At 40.9% G+C, this 19,061-nt stretch overlaps 1 protein-coding gene across 4 annotated transcripts in view; it reads left to right on the top strand.

Moving 5' to 3' along the window:
* The window catches only part of Dnajb4 (DnaJ heat shock protein family (Hsp40) member B4), a 28,636-nt gene extending 17,763 nt beyond the window's left edge, over positions 1–10,873 (top strand). Inside the window, exons 2-5 of one of the 4 annotated variants that reach the window (XM_037207221.1) lie at positions 874–997; positions 1,228–1,469; positions 7,553–8,121; positions 9,758–10,873. In XM_037207221.1, the coding sequence (XP_037063116.1) occupies positions 1,259–1,469; positions 7,553–8,121; positions 9,758–9,991 (1,014 nt within the window). In that variant the 5' untranslated portion in view covers positions 874–997; positions 1,228–1,258 and the 3' untranslated portion in view covers positions 9,992–10,873. Of the gene's footprint in view, positions 1–873; positions 998–1,026; positions 1,470–7,552; positions 8,122–9,757 lie in introns of those variants that run through there. The other 3 variants (XM_028879131.2, XM_037207220.1, XM_028879133.2) reach the window with 3 other exon arrangements.
* The last annotated feature ends 8,188 nt before the right edge of the window (positions 10,874–19,061 follow it).

Here is a 19,061-nt window from a genome sequence, read left to right as displayed (position 1 = left end):
AGATGAGTTACATACATTCAAAATACTCTCACATTTATTCAAGATACATTGTAGGAGAAAGCATCACATGGCATATAAATGTAAAGGTGATTTAAACTTTATTAATTAAAAAAATTACAGCAAATAGCAACAAATGTTTTTTAAAAGAATTAAAAGAAAATATACTAATAGTAACAGGGAATACAAAAAGAGGGAGATTTTTTTCCCCCATGTTTTCAAAAATCTTTGTAAGTAAGTACATATTTAAAATGAGGGAAAATGTGTTTTAAAGTAGTAGTTACCTTGCTGCCCCTTGTACATACATATCCAGATTTTAAGTTGATCCAGGTGTTTGGCTCTGAACTGAGCACGCTGAAATCTGATCCTTTCCCAACCTTCCCAGAGTAGGAAAACAGACCCTCCGAATGGGATCTTCTGGTTCACTCCTGGTAATGAACACAGGTAGTGAGCTTTTACAGATAATGAATTTTTAAATATTACCAAAAACTAGTTAAAAATCACTCTCAAGTCATTTATGTTAAAATATTGCTTTTCAATTTTATTGTATTATTGTAGCCTTTGTACCATGTGAAACTTCATATAGTGACCTCCTCACCTTTCAAATTGTAGACCTTGGAATTTTGAAAATGACCCAAATTATTTGAAGACTTTAAATTTAAACACCTAATATTTTAGTTCTGCATATTTTACAACTAGGTAGCTTGAAATTAAAATTGGAATACCTACAGAAAGCTCAAGCCTTTTCTATCTGTATAATTACTTTAAGATGGGTTACCTAATGGCTATAATTATTTCTGTTGCCTTTTTACCTCTAATGGATAAATACGTTTGTAGTTAAGACAAAACTGAAATACTGCTTTGCTAAATCCACAGGAAATAAAATGGTAGAGCCAGAGGAAAGGGAAGAGTTAATCATGGAGGAGGAAGGACGCAGCTCAGTCCTTTGCCTAGAGGCCGCTGGGAAAGTGACGTCCTGTAGCATTTGCTGTTCTAGAAAGTACGGAGACACGTAGTGAAATGGGAGGGTCTAGAGGGAGGCCGGCTCTGTGGTGTCTATTTATCCGTAAGTGAGCTGCTGGGGAAGGAATTAAATAGAGACGCTGCCTGCTGCCTCCAGACAGCTGAGCCGGCTCGCTGATTGCTTTAACTTCTAAGATAGCCAGCTTGCTTTATTTTCCCAGAATCATTGTCTTGCTAAGACTGGGGACACTCTTTTCTTTTACAAAGGGAAAGCTAAGTTCATTTCAAGGCATTCGAAATGGGGAAAGACTATTATTGCATTTTGGGAATTGAAAAAGGAGCTACAGATGAAGATATTAAAAAGGCTTACCGAAAACAAGCCCTCAAATTTCATCCGGACAAGAACAAATCCCCTCAAGCAGAGGAAAAATTTAAAGAGGTCGCAGAAGCTTATGAAGTATTGAGTGATCCTAAAAAGAGAGAGATATATGATCAGTTTGGGGAAGAAGGTAAGCTGCACGTTTCTGTTCCTTTGGCTCTGAATCTTTCCTTTTTTTCCTCTCTCAGTCTTCTGATTATCATTACATTAGATTGTCAGACAAACCTAAAATAAAAAGAAAAATAACAGATAAAAACAAGGGCTAATTCTTGATCATTTGAGTGAGCTATGAATGAAATGTTCATGTTTGTCTTTTGGGTTTTTAAAAAAATAATACTGTATTATACATATTCTACTGTTATACTTACAGTTTTAGCATCTCATATTTTAAAAGAAACATTAAATTCCTGTGCCAAGGAATGAATTGTTTAAAAGTCTTATGCAACCTGTTTTTTTTTTTAATGGATTTTTTTGGCCAAAATTAATAGAATCTTCAATCATTTAAAATCTTAAGACTGGCAGTTCAAATTCTGGGTCATTTATATTTTATTCAGAAAAACAAGAAGTTTTTTGCCTTTTTAGAGCAACGCTAATTGAGACTGAACAAGACGGAGTTAGACGTGTGTCTTAGCCGCAGAAGGCATAGGCGTTCAGCTTCTAGTTGTTTTTGGCAATCTGCCTAGAGAAGAGCGAGTTTTCCTGATGTCATGAAATACCAGAGCAAGTTTCTCAGCTTAATTGTAAATAGCGATTGTGTGCCAGCAGAAAAATCTCGGAATTTTTTTTAACCTAAAATGGCCACCTAGTTAGAACAATGACTGATTTTCTTTTAGTTAACTATTCCTTTCAGAAATTTTACTATATACGTGAAGAGGTGACAGCCTCCCTTTTCCCTCAGCCATACTTTTTTTCCTTGCCTCCTGAGACCAGAACTTAGTGAGCTCAGTAAATGGGAGACCTTTGAGAGTCTCCTTTATCGTTATGGACCTTAACCCAGGTTTGTCCAGCATCTCCATGAAATGTGGACGTACAGTAGGACTTTTACATTGTTGATTAGCAGCGACAGCAGTGTTTTAATTCATGTGAGTTTGGGGTTTTCAAATCTTAAAATTGGGACTAACGTACTCTTTCATTACTTTCCCCAAATGTCTTCCGAGTCACTGTGGCTATGGAAACAGTTTTGTTTCCCCTTTGTTTATCGCATTTAAACATCAGATTTCCTATTCGAAGTGCCCGCTCGCTTTGCAGTCAGCAGACTAAACTGGCAGTTCAGTGCAGTCGTGGGGAGGCTCTTTTCTTTATTTTCTTGGACAGAGCACCAAGAACTCAGGTTTGTGCTGCCGCCTTTGGTAGTGGTGGGGTGGACCTGCATTGCCAGCCAGGTTCTTACAAATGGAGTAACTGAAAACAGCAAGTAGTGGACAGCCCCCTCTCTGCTCCCCGTGGTCGCACTGATGCCATGATGGGGCTGTCTCAGGAGCCAGCAGCATCTTCAGACATCGCCAGACTCTGGCCTCACCTGAGAAGTGGGAGGTTCCCTAAATTGCCGTAAAAGCTGCTTCAGTAAAGGCAGGTGATTTGGTTCCTTCCATCTTATGGACGGCCCAGGTGCATCTCTGTTGTGACTAAGCCATAGGAGTCAGGTTTATTAAACGTGTTTGACTTTATAGAGTTTTCAAGTCACCAAATGGTACACTTAATTCTTTAAGTTTTTTTGACAGTGTTTTCTTGACTAATTCCCCCAGTCACATTACTTTGATAGTTTTTTTAATAATCATTACCAATGACTTAAACTTTCCAAAAACTAAATCATGATTGTCTGTATGCCCTGAATCTTTATTTTTTATTTTTTATTCTTGGTGTTCTTAGCCCAGATAAGTGCTGTGAGCAAGAGAAGGAGCGTGAGGCAGGATTCTTTTCTTACAGCATTGCAGTCCATTATTCAGAGGTACTGTGCATTTATAAGCTATTTGAAAATACAGGAGAAGGAACATTATTAAGCTTTTAGAATTCTTCCTTCACAGAAAAGTGGTTCATTTATTTACCTTTTGGTAGAACAGCACACAGTTGTTTTAAAACCCTCTAGGGGCGGGAGTGTAGCTCAGAGTCATAGCATTTGTGAAGTGTGGGAGCCCTGCTCTCGATCCTCAGCACCTTCCCCCAAAAATCTCCAGTAGGTACACTGTGGGAGGATATGAGGAAGGCTCTTTTTTCTTTCACTCTTCTCATTGTCTGTGCTTACAGTCCTGGGTGCACAGGCCTCTCCAGTAGTAAGAAAACACTGAACTCTGAGATGGTGGAACTACTAAGGCACTAGATAGAGCGCCCTCCCTGTCCCATTGTTACCCCTGGAGCTAGGGGAGCAGAAGTAAGAACTATGAGACAATGCTGAATGTCTGTGTTTAGGAATTAAGAGACCTGTTAATCTTGTTTGTTCATGCTGTGAAATTCTTTTAACACTTGAAATTTAGAATGCTTTTGGTTTGGTTTTTTTTTTAATGAATTAAATAGCCATGTTTTAAAGTTACTATGTTATCTAGTAGTTCTATTCCTAGGAATCTATAAATGGAAAAACAAAACAAAACATTTGCTCATGCAGAGACATGTGCCTGACTGTTGAGGCAGCACCAGTGAGGGCCCTGCGTCAAGACAGGCCAGAGTGACATGCTTTAGTAAGTGGGGAAACGAAAGTATATGTCCCAGTGGGCACCTTCCAGCAGTTAAAAGTACCCATTTAATGGACTATATCACAACTGGATGAACCTGGAAAATATGCTGGGTGGAAACCCAGATCTAAAGGCAGAATTATGTAATGCAGTTTCTGTGAGATGTCTGGACAAGACAGCTTTGGAGAGATAGATAGCGGAGCCAGCTTTCCTGGGGCTGGAGGGAGAGATAGGCACATTGTGAGGAGCAGAGGACTTCAGATCGGTGGCATGTTCCACAGATGGACGAGGGTGGTGACAAACTGTAAACCTTTGTAAGTCATTCCAGTTGAACTGCCTAGAAGTCAGCTTTGTAATGTAATCACATGTGAAATAATAGGTCAGTTTTCTCCACAACTGAAACATTTGAAAATAACCATGCAACTACAGAAATTTAAGACTGGATTCTGACATATTCTCTGCCCTGAAGTTTTAGGCTTGGCTAAGTGGACGTGAAGAGAAGTTTGTATTAAACAACTCTTTTTCTCTATTGGGCCACAGAGATGACTTAGTGGGTAAAGGTGCTTGTGACCTGAGTTCAGTCCCTGGGACCCCTGTGGTGGAAAGAGGGAACTGACTTTTGAAAGTCGCCCTCTGACCTCTACATGCTTACCATGGCATCAGACAGACCGACTGACCACCAGTAAATGCAACTTTAAAATATAAAATAAATAAATAAAAATTTCCCTCAAAACACACCTTAGAAGGTTCTGGTTTTCTAACATTTTTTTCTCCTTTATTTACTTTGCCTGTTGATTACTGCTTACTCACTAATTTTTTTTGGATGCTAAAAGCAGTTTTATGTCTTCAGACTTAAGTATTTGGTATATTAACATTCATGTGGTTTGCTGTTCTCTTTAATGCAGTTAGTCAGCCACACCTCTTTGTTTTCTGTGTTCTAAAAACATATGATATTCAGCTTCTTGTGAGTTGAACTGTTGAAGGTTCTTTTTCTACAACTCTGAACTCTTGCTACAAATCAAAACATTTACACCCTCCATTTCCTTAAAGTAAGAATTAGCAAGTCTTATCATTTTTCCTTGCAAATCTAATTCTTCTCTTATGTTTCTTCTTTTCATAATTTTTTTTGTCAGATAATGAATAGACGTCATTGCTGTGAATAGTGTCCCCAAAATGTGTTTGCTTTGCATGTTAAATTGGCTAGTTGATTTAAAGCTCAGGCAGAAGTGGAATTAGAGTCCATCCCCTGACTAGACGGTGTCTAGAAAACATTTCAAAGCAGAGAGAATCCAGCTGGATGTTGGTTGTTTTTATTGGGAGTTGCAGTGTACAGGATTAAGGCTGACTATCTAGCAAATGATGTGCTTGTTAGACAGGAAGAAGTTCATGTCATATTACAGCGGCATTTTGGTAGGATTTTCTCATTATTAAAGTAGCTTCATTCTTTATCTGACCTACATAGCTGACCGTTCTATGTCTAGGAAAATCTCAAGGCTGAATTTTTGTCGGCTCTGATGAGTAAGTCACTTGAGCTGTGTGTAAATTTTCTCACAGACTATAATACTGGCTGAATTACCATTTTTGGGAGCAAAGGAAGAGGTTTTAGGGAAAAGCCAAACCTATGATGTAATCCTGAAAATGTTATTCTTTCTGTTCTGTTCTGTGCCCAAAGCATTTAGATTTTTGCCTTTTCGAGAGCTAAGGGTGGGCAAGCTCATTTACCCAACTGGTAGATTCTTCTATTTTATGAAATCCGTGGGAAGAAGGATACAATTATTGAAGTAACTTAAGTACTCGTTTAGTTACCTCGTCATGACTTTGAGTTCTAGACTTCCTCTGTCATCTGAGAAAGTCTGTCATTAACAATTTCACGTTTGGAGTTACAGTTGCACTAATGAAAGTTGTCAGGAAGAACCGAAGGAGCTGCCTGTTGACCGTGCTCACCCTGCCCAGCTTTGTCGCTCTCCCCTTCTGCAAGGAAACCCACCTACTGTTTGGATTCACCGTGCATATCCATCCCCTCTGCCCCTAACCGTGTGTGTGTGTGTGTGTCCCCGTGTCCGTCCTTTAATAATAGGAACCAACTATATAGCAAGATATGGAAGTGGAGTCTCCTTGGAGTTTACAGGGATTAAGTCTCATGTTGTTGTTGTGGTTTTTTTTTTTGTTTTGTTTTGTTTTGTTTTTTTTGCTTTGTTTTTAGGCTGACCCTTAAAACACCTTCTTTAGTTTCAGCTTAGGAGGACTTTAAGAGTTAGTTGATTTTCTTCATTCAGTAGACTGGAGTGCCTGTCATTTTTAACTCATATGCATGAGCAATGCAAAAATTAGTAACATACTTTCCCTGCCCTCAAATTACTCAATTTTGGATATAAGAATCTTCCAGTTTAAACTAGTTTTTCCTAGTTCTGTAATCTTCATTTCCCACCTTACTTTTTGGTCAGGAATTCCTCTAAGGCTCCTCCAGAAGCTTCCTTATAATGATAGAAATCTTTGCCAAGATTGGCCTCCTAAAACATCATGATATTGTTGTGTGGATTTTGGTTGGATCTTCCTTTGGGATGTGGTAGAACATGCTATGTCAAATATATATAATCTTTGTCAGCCACATGTTACTCTGTTGAACCTTTGGGCAAAAGGTCACAGTACTGCCGTCAGACAGAAACAACTGGTCCGGGTTACATGCTAAAAAGACCCGAGGCTCTCGATTTCAGGTCTGGTTTTAATGCTTTGCATCAGGATGTGAAAAGGTAGACCTAAGAAGTCTCACTATCGAAGATGATAATAATCTAGTGTCCACAGAAACATTTTCCATACTGCTCTCTTTATTAGAGCTTTTTCCCTTGCTGCTAAGAAATAGTTCTGTTTAGTTCTTGAACAGTGAAAGACCTGGTGGGGGCTAGAAAGATGGCCGAGCAGTTAAGAGCCTTGCTGTGCTGTCCGAGGACCTGAGCTCATCTCCCAGCACCCATGTCAGGAGGCTCACAACCAGCTCTAGCTCGAGCTGCAGGGGATTTGATGCCTCTGGCCTTCATGGGCACCTACACTCGTGTGCAAACACACATGCCTACACAGAGTTAAAAGTAATAAAAATCTTTAGAAGACAGCAAAAGAAAAAATAAAGCTACTTAGTATGGATATATTACTTACTATTGATCACATTAATTAGTTATAATGGCACCTAAGGATCTAGATTCTTTGTTTAACTATTCAATTACTTTCAATAGGTGTCTTTAAAACTCTTCAGTTTAAATACAGTATTCTGGAATAGTAGCTTTTGAGGTAAAGAATCTCAGTTTCCTTTTATTTTTCATATTTATTATGAAACAGATTCAAGAAGAAATTATTAAAGCTAAGAATTTGCAGGAGTGATTTGCAAGCTAAACCTTTAACTTAGGGTAGCTCTTCAGAAGCTGTGTAACCATGCTGTTTAATTATAATGTTTCTGACCGTGAGGCATAGTCAAAGGTTATTAGTGGTACAGCTAGCAAATGGTCAACTGTCTAGAGTCATAGCCCTTTTTCTGATCATGTTATCTCTTCACCAGGGTTGAAAGGAGGAGCAGGAGGCACTGATGGACAGGGAGGCACCTTCAGGTACACCTTCCACGGTGACCCTCATGCCACGTTTGCAGCCTTTTTTGGGGGTTCCAATCCCTTTGAAATTTTCTTTGGAAGACGGATGGGTGGAGGTCGAGATTCTGAAGAAATGGAAATAGATGGAGATCCCTTCAGTGCCTTTGGATTCAGCATGAATGGTTATCCAAGAGACAGGAATTCTGTGGGACCCTCCCGTCTCAAACAAGACCCTCCTGTTATTCATGAACTTAGAGTGTCGCTTGAAGAAATCTATAGTGGCTGCACCAAACGGATGAAGATTTCTCGGAAAAGATTAAACCCTGATGGAAGGAGCTACAGATCTGAGGACAAAATTCTCACCATTGAGATTAAAAAAGGGTGGAAAGAAGGCACCAAAATTACTTTCCCGAGGGAAGGTGACGAAACACCAAATAGTATCCCAGCAGACATTGTTTTTATTATTAAAGACAAAGAGCATCCCAAATTTAAAAGAGATGGATCAAATATAGTCTATACCGCTAAAATCAGTTTACGGGAGGTAAGTAGAGATGTGTGCTGTGGGTTACTGGTAGGGAACTGTCTGAGCAGGAGCCCGCCTTTCTCCAGCGCTCTGCTCTCTGTTCTCTTTCTCATAACAGTTCTCTGGAAGTGCTACTATTGCATCTCTTCTGGATGACATCATAGTTTCTAAACTTAACTGTCAGTTTGAAGTGCAGGCTTGATTAGCCACTCCACGGCCCGTGTTGGATTAGCTCTGCTCTGGTTTTCGGTTGTGCTCTGTGAGATCTGCATTGGAAATCCCATCTCTTAAATCCGTTTATACCAGTGGTTTTCAACCTTTGTAATAGGTTGCTGCAACCTTTTAATACAGTTCCTCGTGTTGTTGTGATTCCCAACCATAAAATTATTTTTGTTGCTACATTATAACTAACTTTGATACTGTTATGAATCTTAATGTAAATCTCTGTGTTTTTTTAGTGGTCTCAGGAGATCCCTGTGAAAGGTCCTTCTGCCCGCCCCCCCCATAAGGGGTTGTGACCCACAGGTTGAGAACCAATTGTTTATATAGTTTTGATATGATTAGTTTGGAGTAAGATTTATATAACAAGTATAAAAATATAACAAGTGTATACATGATGTATAATACCACCACTTTACTATAGCCCTCAAGTCCTTATTTGTACTACTTCGCAAATTCAGTTGTAACCCATGATGTGAGGTCATGTCCCTGTTTAAATTCTTAAATAGCGGGCGGTGGTGGCGCACGCCTTTAATCCCAGCACTCGGGAGGCAGAGCCAGGTGGATCTCTGTGAGTTAGAGGCCAACCTGGGCTACCAAGTGAGTTCCAGGAAAGATGCAAAGCTACACAGAGAAACCCTGTCTCGGGGGAAAAAAAAAATCTTAAATAGCTCAATATATCCCTACCATATATTTCAAACTGGCTTAAAAGGTAGAAATCTGGCTCCCACCCCCAAATATATTTTCCTTTTCCTGAATTTGCTGTTATTACTTTGTATAGTTCTGTGTGTCAGAGCTACCCTCTGTGATCTCTCAGCCTTCACTGGAGCAGACCTTGTTTAGTTTAGTTTAGGTTCTTGGTAATTCCAGTCAATGAGGGGATGATCCGTATGCCCTGTCTGTCAGAGAGACCTCTGCCATACCTTTCTGTTCGTGCTCTGCTCTGTTGAAGTCACTAATTCATGTGTACGTTTCGGAGTTCCTTGTGCATTTCTGGAGGGGAAGTCTTGGTTCATGATCCCTCAGTGGTTCACCAAGAACTATGTGGCATATAGTAGACACTCCCAGGTCTTCTAGAGAAGGAGGTCTTGCTCCTCCTTTTGTTCAGTTCAGTTCTGAGCTCTTCCTTTTCTCCCTTCAAATTCCTGCACTTTGAGTGTTGACAGCCTCAAACTGTTTACTTCCTAAGGCACTCTGAAAGACATCCTTGGCTTCTCTTTTCTTTCTTTTCCTTCCTCTCTCTTCTGTCTCTAGTAACATCTGATTATGCTTCTCTTGAACAGATTTTCTGGAACAGGAAAAAGATTTTAAAACTATTGTAATCCTTTTGGATGTTAAAATATCACTGTCATGGTATTATTCTTTACCACCTAGCAAGATCTTATATTGTTCAGTTTGGGAGTTTATTAACTTTGTTTTATTTGGTCCACTTTAGGCATTGTGTGGCTGCTCAATTAATGTGCCAACAATGGATGGAAGAAACATACCTATGTCAATCAGTGATATTGTGAAGCCTGGGATGAGGAGAAGAATTATTGGATATGGGCTGCCGTTTCCAAAAAACCCTGAACAACGTGGTGACCTGCTAATAGAGTTTGATGTGTCCTTCCCAGATTCCATATCTTCATCATCCAAAGAGATCCTTAGGAAGCATCTCCCTGCCTCATAGAATAGGAAGAACCTTGCTACCCGTGTTTTGATAAGACACTGAAAATATAAAAGGAATGGCAGTGAACAGATGTGACTTCTGTATAAAGATGTGTAAACTCTTCTGAGGATTCATTAAATTGCATGGATAGAGACGGGTCAAATAGGCAAAGTGGATTTTTATAGCAGAGATGAAGAAAAAAACCTCACTCACTGTATTGTATTTCATTTCTCTCAAATCAGAAACTTAGTATTTCATTTATAAGTGAAAGCTGGTTTTGTGGTCAGTAGATATACTTCTAGTAAAGTACTAGATCATCCAAGTACTTTATTGTGTGTGTCTTTATGACCAATGTGATAGACTCCCTTAGTAGAAATTACAATCCTTACCTGGACATGTACTATGTGGAGGAGAATAAAAGTCAAAGTACGTGGAAATGCCATCTAGGTCACCTTCAGAAATGCTCTTTGGGGCTGGTACCAGTGAAAGAATGTACCGATGCATATGCTTTGCCATTGTAACTTCCCAAGTATGCCGTTGCATTTCTTAAGAGCATGGTTGTAGTGTTCTTAAAGCAGCCCTTTTCATAAAAAGAAAATGAATGACAGTTCATCTCCTGTGGAAATCCCAATAGCCTGAGTTACTGATAGTTTAGCAACAGACCGTTTTTAAATGGCCACCTGTACTTTTATGCAAGTTTGACTAAATATCTTGAACTGAATACAGTAAGCTCATTTTGTTGTTAATTAGATTACGATGATTTGTTTAATAACATTTGTTTTTAGAGAAAACACTGTTACTTGGCATTAATTTTCTATTTACAGTCTCTGCTCTATGTACCTTACATAATTTCCCTAAGAACAGTGAGCTACCACTGTGGTATTAAACAGAATATAGACAGAATAGACGCTGCTGCTCCTCATGGGTCATGTTGCTACTAGTTATTATGCATATAAATATCTTACTTTTTTCATGTATATAGATTGTGTTTCTTAGGTGTTTTAATTTTTTAAATATATTTACATTTAAAAATTATTCTGTCTTCTGTTTTATGTTTATCAAAAGTGATGTTATGAGATAGGGGTTCTTTTTGTAAAACAACTTTCAGAATGTTACATATTCATACATAAACAAATATGGCATACTGGGCCCTGTAATCTTTTTAGTAGAATGTAAAGTGATTTAGAAATTTGGTGTAAGCATAAGAAGTATATACCTTGACCCCTTGCGGTGTTATTGAAATGGAGTTCTCATAAGATAAAATTCATGCTAACCGTCCTCCCAGTTTTGTTGGTGCTGGTGACCACATGCAGAGCCTCCTGCACGAAGTGCCTCTGCCATGGCACTGTGCCCTGCCTCTGGTGTACGGTGAATGGATTAGTATATTCATACAATCATGCAGTCGTCACCACTGTCTGATTCCCATGAAAAGCTGGTGACCCTCCCGGTTCTCCCCTCTCAGTCCTGAAACACTAATCTGCTTTCCGTGATGGATTTTTCTGTCCTAAGTATGCCGTATAAGCAGAATCAATCAACATATGGCTCTTTCATGTGACTTCATTGGCCTAGCACAGCATTGTTTTCAAGGTCCACTCTGGCCTCTATCAGTCACTGCGTCCCCTTTTGTGGCAGATCATGTACTTGGGTGGAATACCATTTGTTTACCTCTCCATTGGTGTTTTAGGCATTTGGGTTATATCTACTCGGTGGCTTGTATGAATAATGATTCTATGAACATCTGTGAGCAAATTTTTGTGTAGGCAGAACTGACTACATTCTCTGGGGTATATACTTGAGAGTGCAGTTGTTGAAAATAGCTACATACATTAGTTGCAAATGGAAAATTAAAAAATGCCAGAGAGTTGAGGTAATCAGTGTCTCTTTGAATGAACATCATGGAAATTCTTACAAATGTAAAGAGCTCATGTCTTGGGGTAATGGTGTTGTAGTTCACATTTTAAACCCACGGCATGTAACCATTGGGTTGACTGTGTTTATTTTGTCTGTTTTGAGGTAGACTCTTGCTGTTTAGCCCTGACTGAAGTGGTGCTCCTGTGAGGCTCAGGCTGGTGTAAAGTTTATGGCAGTCTTTCTTCCTGCCTCACAGAGTGCCGGGATGACAGGCATGCACTGCTCACACATCTGCCTTGAACCAACAGTTATTACAGTCTTACTGAGTAAACGTTTCTCCAAGGCAAACAGTTTATAAACATGAGCCATCTTTTAGGCAAATGTTTTTTAGTAGACAATTATTCCAGTAGTAAAATAATGTGCATAGCTAGCTATTGGGGCTGGGGTGTGATCAATGGTAGAATAAATCACAAAGCTATATAAATTTAGAGGAGACACAATGCTTCAGAGTGCAACAAGTGCCCAATTTCTGTTTGTGAAATGTTGAATTAATAGTAATAGTAAGTAAAGTGTTAAATTTTTCTGATTTAAATTATGAGAGTACTTTTGATTTTAAAAATGTTCCTTTTAGGGGCTAGAAAGAGGGCTCTGAGGTTAAGAGCACTTGATGCTCTTTGCAAGGGGACCTTGCTCAGTTCCCAGCATTCACATGGTGACTCACAGTCATCTGTAACTCCAGTTCTGGGGACACCCTCTTCTGGTCTCTGGGAACCAGGCACTCAAGTGGTGCATCAACATACATGCAGGCAAAACACACACAACTTTGTTAAAAATCTTTAAGAAATGTTTAATTTACTGGTCCTTGTATAGCTAAAATCATTTTACAGTATAACAAATCCAGGAAAGCTACTTATTAAAGATGTTCATCCTTTCTACAAAAAGAAAGCATGAGTTTGGTATGTTAAAAAAAACACACATATCCAAGGATACTTATGGCTTTCTAGTGCAAGTGTTTAGTCTGGTCAGCTCAACAGTTTGAGAACAGTCTTCTTAGGATGTTTCTAAGCGAGATACACACTCTTGTGCTTCACCTTTCCCCTCCTTAGCACCTGTGGCCTTGAAATCATCAGGGCTCTGACGTCCACATTAGCTCATCCCCCGGGCCATTATTAGTCTGTCTTGGAAGCAAGGGGTTGAACAAGCTCCCTCTTGTTTTTAGGAAGCTGTCATTGGAATAGTTGTGATGGATAAAACAAAATTAGTATAAATGATTGGACTCAGTAAATGGCCTTGATGGGACTACTTCTATTTCAGGAATGGTCTCCCCTGTCTCATGGAGTCAAAGCAAACATGATTTTTACTCAGTAATATATAATGCAGTATGGCTATCTATCTTCACAGATTGTGTGTGTGTGTGTGTGTGTGTGTGTGTGTGTGTGTGTGAGAGAGAGAGAGAGAGAGAGAGAGAGAGAGAGAGAGAGAGAGAGAGAGAGGAGAGGAGGAGGAGGAGAGAGGGAGATTTCCCTTTATGGAGAAATATAGGAAAGTGCATCTTATATTTTAAATAGTTCAAAATATGAGAATATAAATTCATAAATATAAATATTTCAACCCTTTACACTTTTTCTGCTGTAAGACCTCAGTGTGTAGCTCAGGCTGGCCTGGAACTTGATATATAAAATGTGCTCCAGTGTTGTTTTCAAAATACTCTAAGGTTGTATCCAAACCTTTATTAAACTATACAAATTACGATTTTAGAAGGGTCTGTGAGATCCAGCAGGTGACAGCACTTTGTGCCAAGCCTTATGGGCTGAGCTGATCTCTAGAACCTATGTAGAAGGAGACAGCTCCTGACAGTTGTCTTCTGACTCCCACACTGAAGCTGTGGCACCCACACACCCCAACACAGGACATAAAACAGTGAACCATTTTGAAGGTGAGAGATGCCATGTGAAATGTGTGAGGGATGGGGAAGGAGAAGGAGAGACACTCCTGCAGATTTTATCCAGAAAAGTTTATAATCACAGTGCAGAGGCGCTGGTGGAACTTGCCTGTACAGTAACACCTCCAAAGCGAAACCTTGGTTGGTGAGCTGCTAGAATTTTGAGTTGAGTGGTTGTAATTACTGATTCATTCTTGAGATAATTTTTTTGTTTTGTTTGAGACAGTCTGTGTCTGGAGGTGATGCTCATCTGGACTCAACAAGAGCTAGCAAGGTTTACAGGAGTGAGCCACCCCATACAACTCAGAGGTCATTTTAGAAAGAGGAAACCAAGGAGATGTAGTGAAGCAGGGTGGGGGAGATGGCCAAGAATTTGGTTCTGAGTTGTCAGGGCGGGTGCAGCATTTGCTTTCTGCCTGTGGAGAATGCTTGTAGCCCTGGAGGTTGAACCCCAGGCCTCATGCGTGCAAGGCAGAGCTCTCTACCACTGAGCCATAGCCACTGTCCACACTTAATCATTTTAACAGTTGAAAATCAGAAAATGTGGGCAGGAGCTGTAACTTGAGCTTGGCTGGCATGCATCAAGTCCTGGGCTTGACCCCCAGCACCACATGAAACTGAGTGTGGCCGTGCACATCTGCAATCCTAGCACTCTGGAGTCTGGGGCAGAAGGATCAAGAGTTCAAGGCTGGGACTGGAGAGAGGACTCGGCAGATGAAGATTTGTAAAATTGATACAGGTAATAAAACTAGAGAGTTAGTTTGCCTGTGTTTCAAATATCCTTCAACCTTTTATTGACACCTTTTTCTTCCTTTTAATTTTTTTAAAAATTAAACTTGTTCTTTGAGGATTTCATAAATGTCTCTAATGCTTTCCGATTAGTCTCACTGCACCCTCATCTCCCTCCTCCCCCTGCTAAGGCTCCTCCTCCCTACAGATCCATTTCCCACGTTCATGCCATGTTTTGCTTTGAGAACCACTGGATTTAACCAAGGCTGTCTGTGTGACGATGGATTTGGAGCTCTCTGTTAGAGGCTGGCGGGCTTCACAGTGTGCACATAACTAAAGACAATGACTCCTGATCTCCCAGAATCCATCAGCAGCCAATGGTTCAGCAGGTAGGCACCCCACCCCCATTCAAGATTGACTATGGACACGGCCAGTCTTGGGCAGGCTCAGTAAAGGTGACCATAGCTGCTGTGAGTTCATGGTGGCAACGGCTGTGTTGTGCCCAGAAGATGGCACTTTATAGCCCTTCCTGTTGTCTACTTATGTTCCTTTGCCTCTGTCCTGTAATGTTCACTGAGCCTTAGAGGGCACGGTCTACCTCTCCTGGTGAGCATGCAGCTCTCAGTTATCCTCAGCACCTTGAGCAGCCAAACATCTCTGTTCGCCACAGAGAGAGGCTTCTCTGACCGAGGCATTTGGCTGTGGATGTAAACACATGCTCACAAGGTAGTTGAGCTACATCTAATGCCCAAATTATCTGAATTTTTTAGCCCATGAAAATTTTATCTATGAGCAATATCAAGCAGGAAGGTAACAACTCAAAGTATCCCCAGGAAGTGCCTGAAACCAAGCAGACTCTCTAGCCCCTCCCTGCCAGAGAAAAGAATACAAACCCAAGAGTTTTTCTCAAACTGAGTAGAGCCAAACTACAAAGACTGAGACCGGCCCAGCTGCCTGAAAGAAGCAGAAACCTCTCGAGCTGCCTGGAGGAGGTTTAGACCAACTGAGGCACCTGGAAAGGACACACTCCGACCTGCTGAGCTGCCTGCAGGCTGTGCAGTGTGCTCCAGGTTCCCAGCTCTTGTGAGCTGTCACCTGTGCTTGGTGGGCTTTGCGATGCAGCTGACTTTGAGTCATTTCTTCTCCTGTAAGTAAGCCTTCCAACAAAGCTCACTGGTTCACCAAGCTGGGCTTTGCTGGTACCCGTACGTCGTGCTGTTGAGGGATCCTTATCTGGGGTGAGTATGTGTGTGTTTTGCACACAATATAAGGATATAAATATAACAATGTAATGTGCGTTACCATGCCTTTAATGCCAGTGCTTAGGAAACAGAGTCAGGCAGAATTTTCATATTAATTTTATGGTCACCACCAGTGACCACCAATGTAGTATAAGGAAAAATATGTCTCCTGAAGTTGTTACCTTCAGTGTTTTCTTTTCTTTCTTTCTTTTTTTTTTTTTTTTTTTTTTTTTTTTGTTTGTTTGGTTGGTTGGTTGGTTGGTTTTTCGAGACAGGGTTTCTCTGTGTAGCTTTGTGCCTTTTTCCTAGAACTCACTTGGTAATCCAGGCTGGCCTGGAACTCACAGAGATTCGCCTGGCTCTGCCTCCCGAGTGCTGGGATTAAAGGTGTGCGCCGCCACCGCCGCCGCCGCCACCCGGCCAGTGTTTTCTTTATTACTATTACATGTATCCATCTATGCCTGTGTGGGCATGCATGTGCCATGGTGGCTTGCAGAAGCCATTTCTCTCCTTCCACCACGTGGATCCTGGGGATTGAACTCAGATCACCAGGCTTGGCCACAAGTAATTTTACCCATGAAGCTATCTTGCTGGCCCTACATTCAGTGGTTTTCATTAGCGTTTTGTTTAGTATTTATACACTGGGATTCAGAGGCCATTAGATAAGTGTCCTCCTTATCAACACTATTTCAGTACAGTACAGTGTACTTCTGGGATCTAAATAAATGGGCTAAATGCATCCGTCTCCAAGGCAACAGTGAAGAAATAGTCCGATAACAGTTCAAAGAAAAGTTAAACAATTTGGAGCTGGCATTGATGGTCTATGCCTGCTGTCTCAGCACTTTCCGGGCTGAGACAGGAGGATTGTGAGTTTGAGGCTAGCCTGAGCTGCATAGTGAGACCCTGACTTCAACAAGCAAGCGAACAATAAAGACAAAAGAACATAATTAAAGATTAAAAACGTATTAGAAAATTTATTTATATGAAGTGGTGTGTATGTGTATATTACTTGTCCCCTAAAGTGACAGGAATAGACTCTGAGAAAACTACTTTTCTTTCACAAATTGGCTGCACATATTTGGCATTAGGTATAGTTGCCAAGTCCTTGCACATAGTGAACATTGTAAAGAAGTGTGCTTCTTCTCACTTTTTAGTAAAAGGGGGACCTGTAGGACCCTGGTCCCTGTTTTGGGTAACTGTTGCCTTGCTTGCTGACCTTGACCTTGATATTCTCCCTATGCTAATTCCCTGCCAGGTTCCACCCTCCTGAATGCTTAAGGGAAGTTCCTTGTCTGTGTATCCTGCATAATGGGTGTCAACAGCTTAGATGCAAGATTGTAAAACATCAGTAGCGAACTTCTGCCCTCCGGGGTTCTCCCATTGTGCTGTAAGCCTGTATTTAAGACCTCCTACCCCCTTCAATAAACAGCATTCGGCATTAAAAAAAAAAAAAAGTGTGCTTCTTTTCTTTTTCCCACTCAGAGCAAGGGAGGAGATTGTAGTTTCATTTTTTACATAGTACCTCCTTTACAGACACTAGAAACTATAATAGGGTCTGACTCAGTTACTAACACCAGCTGCTGTTATTCATCTCTCTTTGTTTGAAAGGGATTGAATTAAAATCCTAGTTTTAGACCTCAGTTGCTAGAATTTTTTGTTCATTATTAATTTAACATTTATTTTTACTTCTTTTAAATTGTGTGTGCATATGTAAAAGAGAGAGAGAGAGAGAGAGAGAGAGAGAGGAGAGAGAGAGAGAGAGAGAGAATGTGTGTATGTGCTGGCTGGCTAATTTTATGTTAACTTGACACAAACTAGAGGCGTTTGAGAGATGGGAAACTCAATTGAGATGTCTCCCTAAGATCAGGCTGCTAGCAAGCCTGTAGGGCATTTTCTTAATTAGTGATTGATGGGGGAGGGCCCAGCCCTTGGTGGGTGGTGCCATCCTTGGGCTGGTAGTCCTGGGTTCTATAACAGGCTGAGCAAGCCATAAGGAGCAAGCCAGTAAGCAATTCCCCTCCATGGCCTCTGCATCAGCTCCTGCCTCCAGGTTCCTGACTTCCTCTGACAAAGAGCTGTGGTGTGGAAGTCCACCACGTGTGTTCCACAGATGAACTGATAGGATGAGTGTGGTGTCTATTCCTGGTTGTCAACTTGACTATATCTGGAATGAACTATAATCCAAGAAATGGAGGGCACACTTGTGATCCGGATCTTGAGGCTGAGTGACACACGCCTTTAATCCAGACCGAGGCTGGAAAGCACACCTTTAATCTGGTCCACACCTTCTGTTGGACTATTATATAAGGACGATGGAAGAAGGAAGGGTGTTCTTTGCCTGCTTGCCCTCACCTCCGTCAGCCCATCATCTCTCCTTCAAGATCCCAGCAGACCAGCTGAGACACCCAGCCTCGTGGGACTGAGTGGCTCCTAGATCTTGGACTTTCCATTCATAACTAGTGATTGTTGGACTGCAGCCTGTAGGTTATTCCAATGAATTCCTATGTGTGCTGGGGTGCAGCCTTGGCTCGGGTTCAGGTCCTAAGGCGGGCAAGGGGCATCGGTGCAAGGAAAAATTCTAACCAAGTGGATTGCACTCAAAATGGCCCTGAAGAGCTTAGGCCATCTTTATTTATACTTAAACAGAGTTTTTCTTTACCAAAGTTACATGAACAGCTTTATTATTGGCTTCTATTGTTGACTTTAAGAAATACATCATAATTTAAGGAATATATTATGATCATTATGAAAGCCTCCACTGTTTCCCCTTATGCTTCCCCAAATATACCTTCCCACCCCCTACATAACCTTCTTCTAGACATGTAATACATTTTTGCAGCCTTAACTAATTATCAAGCCAGACACATCTGTTGTTAGTTGGTCTTTGGTCTTTTTTGGGGGCCCGCCACCCAGCTCCCAAATAAATACAACACATGAGGGCTTATTCTTAATTATAAATGCCAGCTTTCCTTAACTTAAATTATCTTGACTACCTTTTGCCTCTGGGCTTTTCCCATTCTCTTATTTCTGTAAATCTTACTCTTATTTCATGGCTTGCTGTGTAGCTGGGTGGCTGGCCCCTGGAGTATTCCTCCTTCTCTGGCTCCTAGATCTCCTCACTCCTCCACCTCTTTCTCTCTCCCCCCCCCCCATTTCTCCCTCTCTATATTCTCTCTGCCTGCCAGCCCTGCCTATCCCTTCTCCTGCCTTGCTATGGGCCAGTTCTTTATTGGACCATCAGGTGTTTTAGGCACAGTAACACAGCCTCACAGAGTTAAATGCAACATAAGCCGAAGTAACACACCTTAAAGTACTATTGCACAACACA

This window comes from Peromyscus leucopus, chromosome 6 (assembly GCF_004664715.2).
Source record: "Peromyscus leucopus breed LL Stock chromosome 6, UCI_PerLeu_2.1, whole genome shotgun sequence".
Classification (NCBI taxonomy): Eukaryota; Metazoa; Chordata; class Mammalia; order Rodentia; family Cricetidae; genus Peromyscus; species Peromyscus leucopus.
Note: the sequence above shows the minus strand (reverse complement) of the source record. Positions and strands in the feature narration are given on the sequence as shown.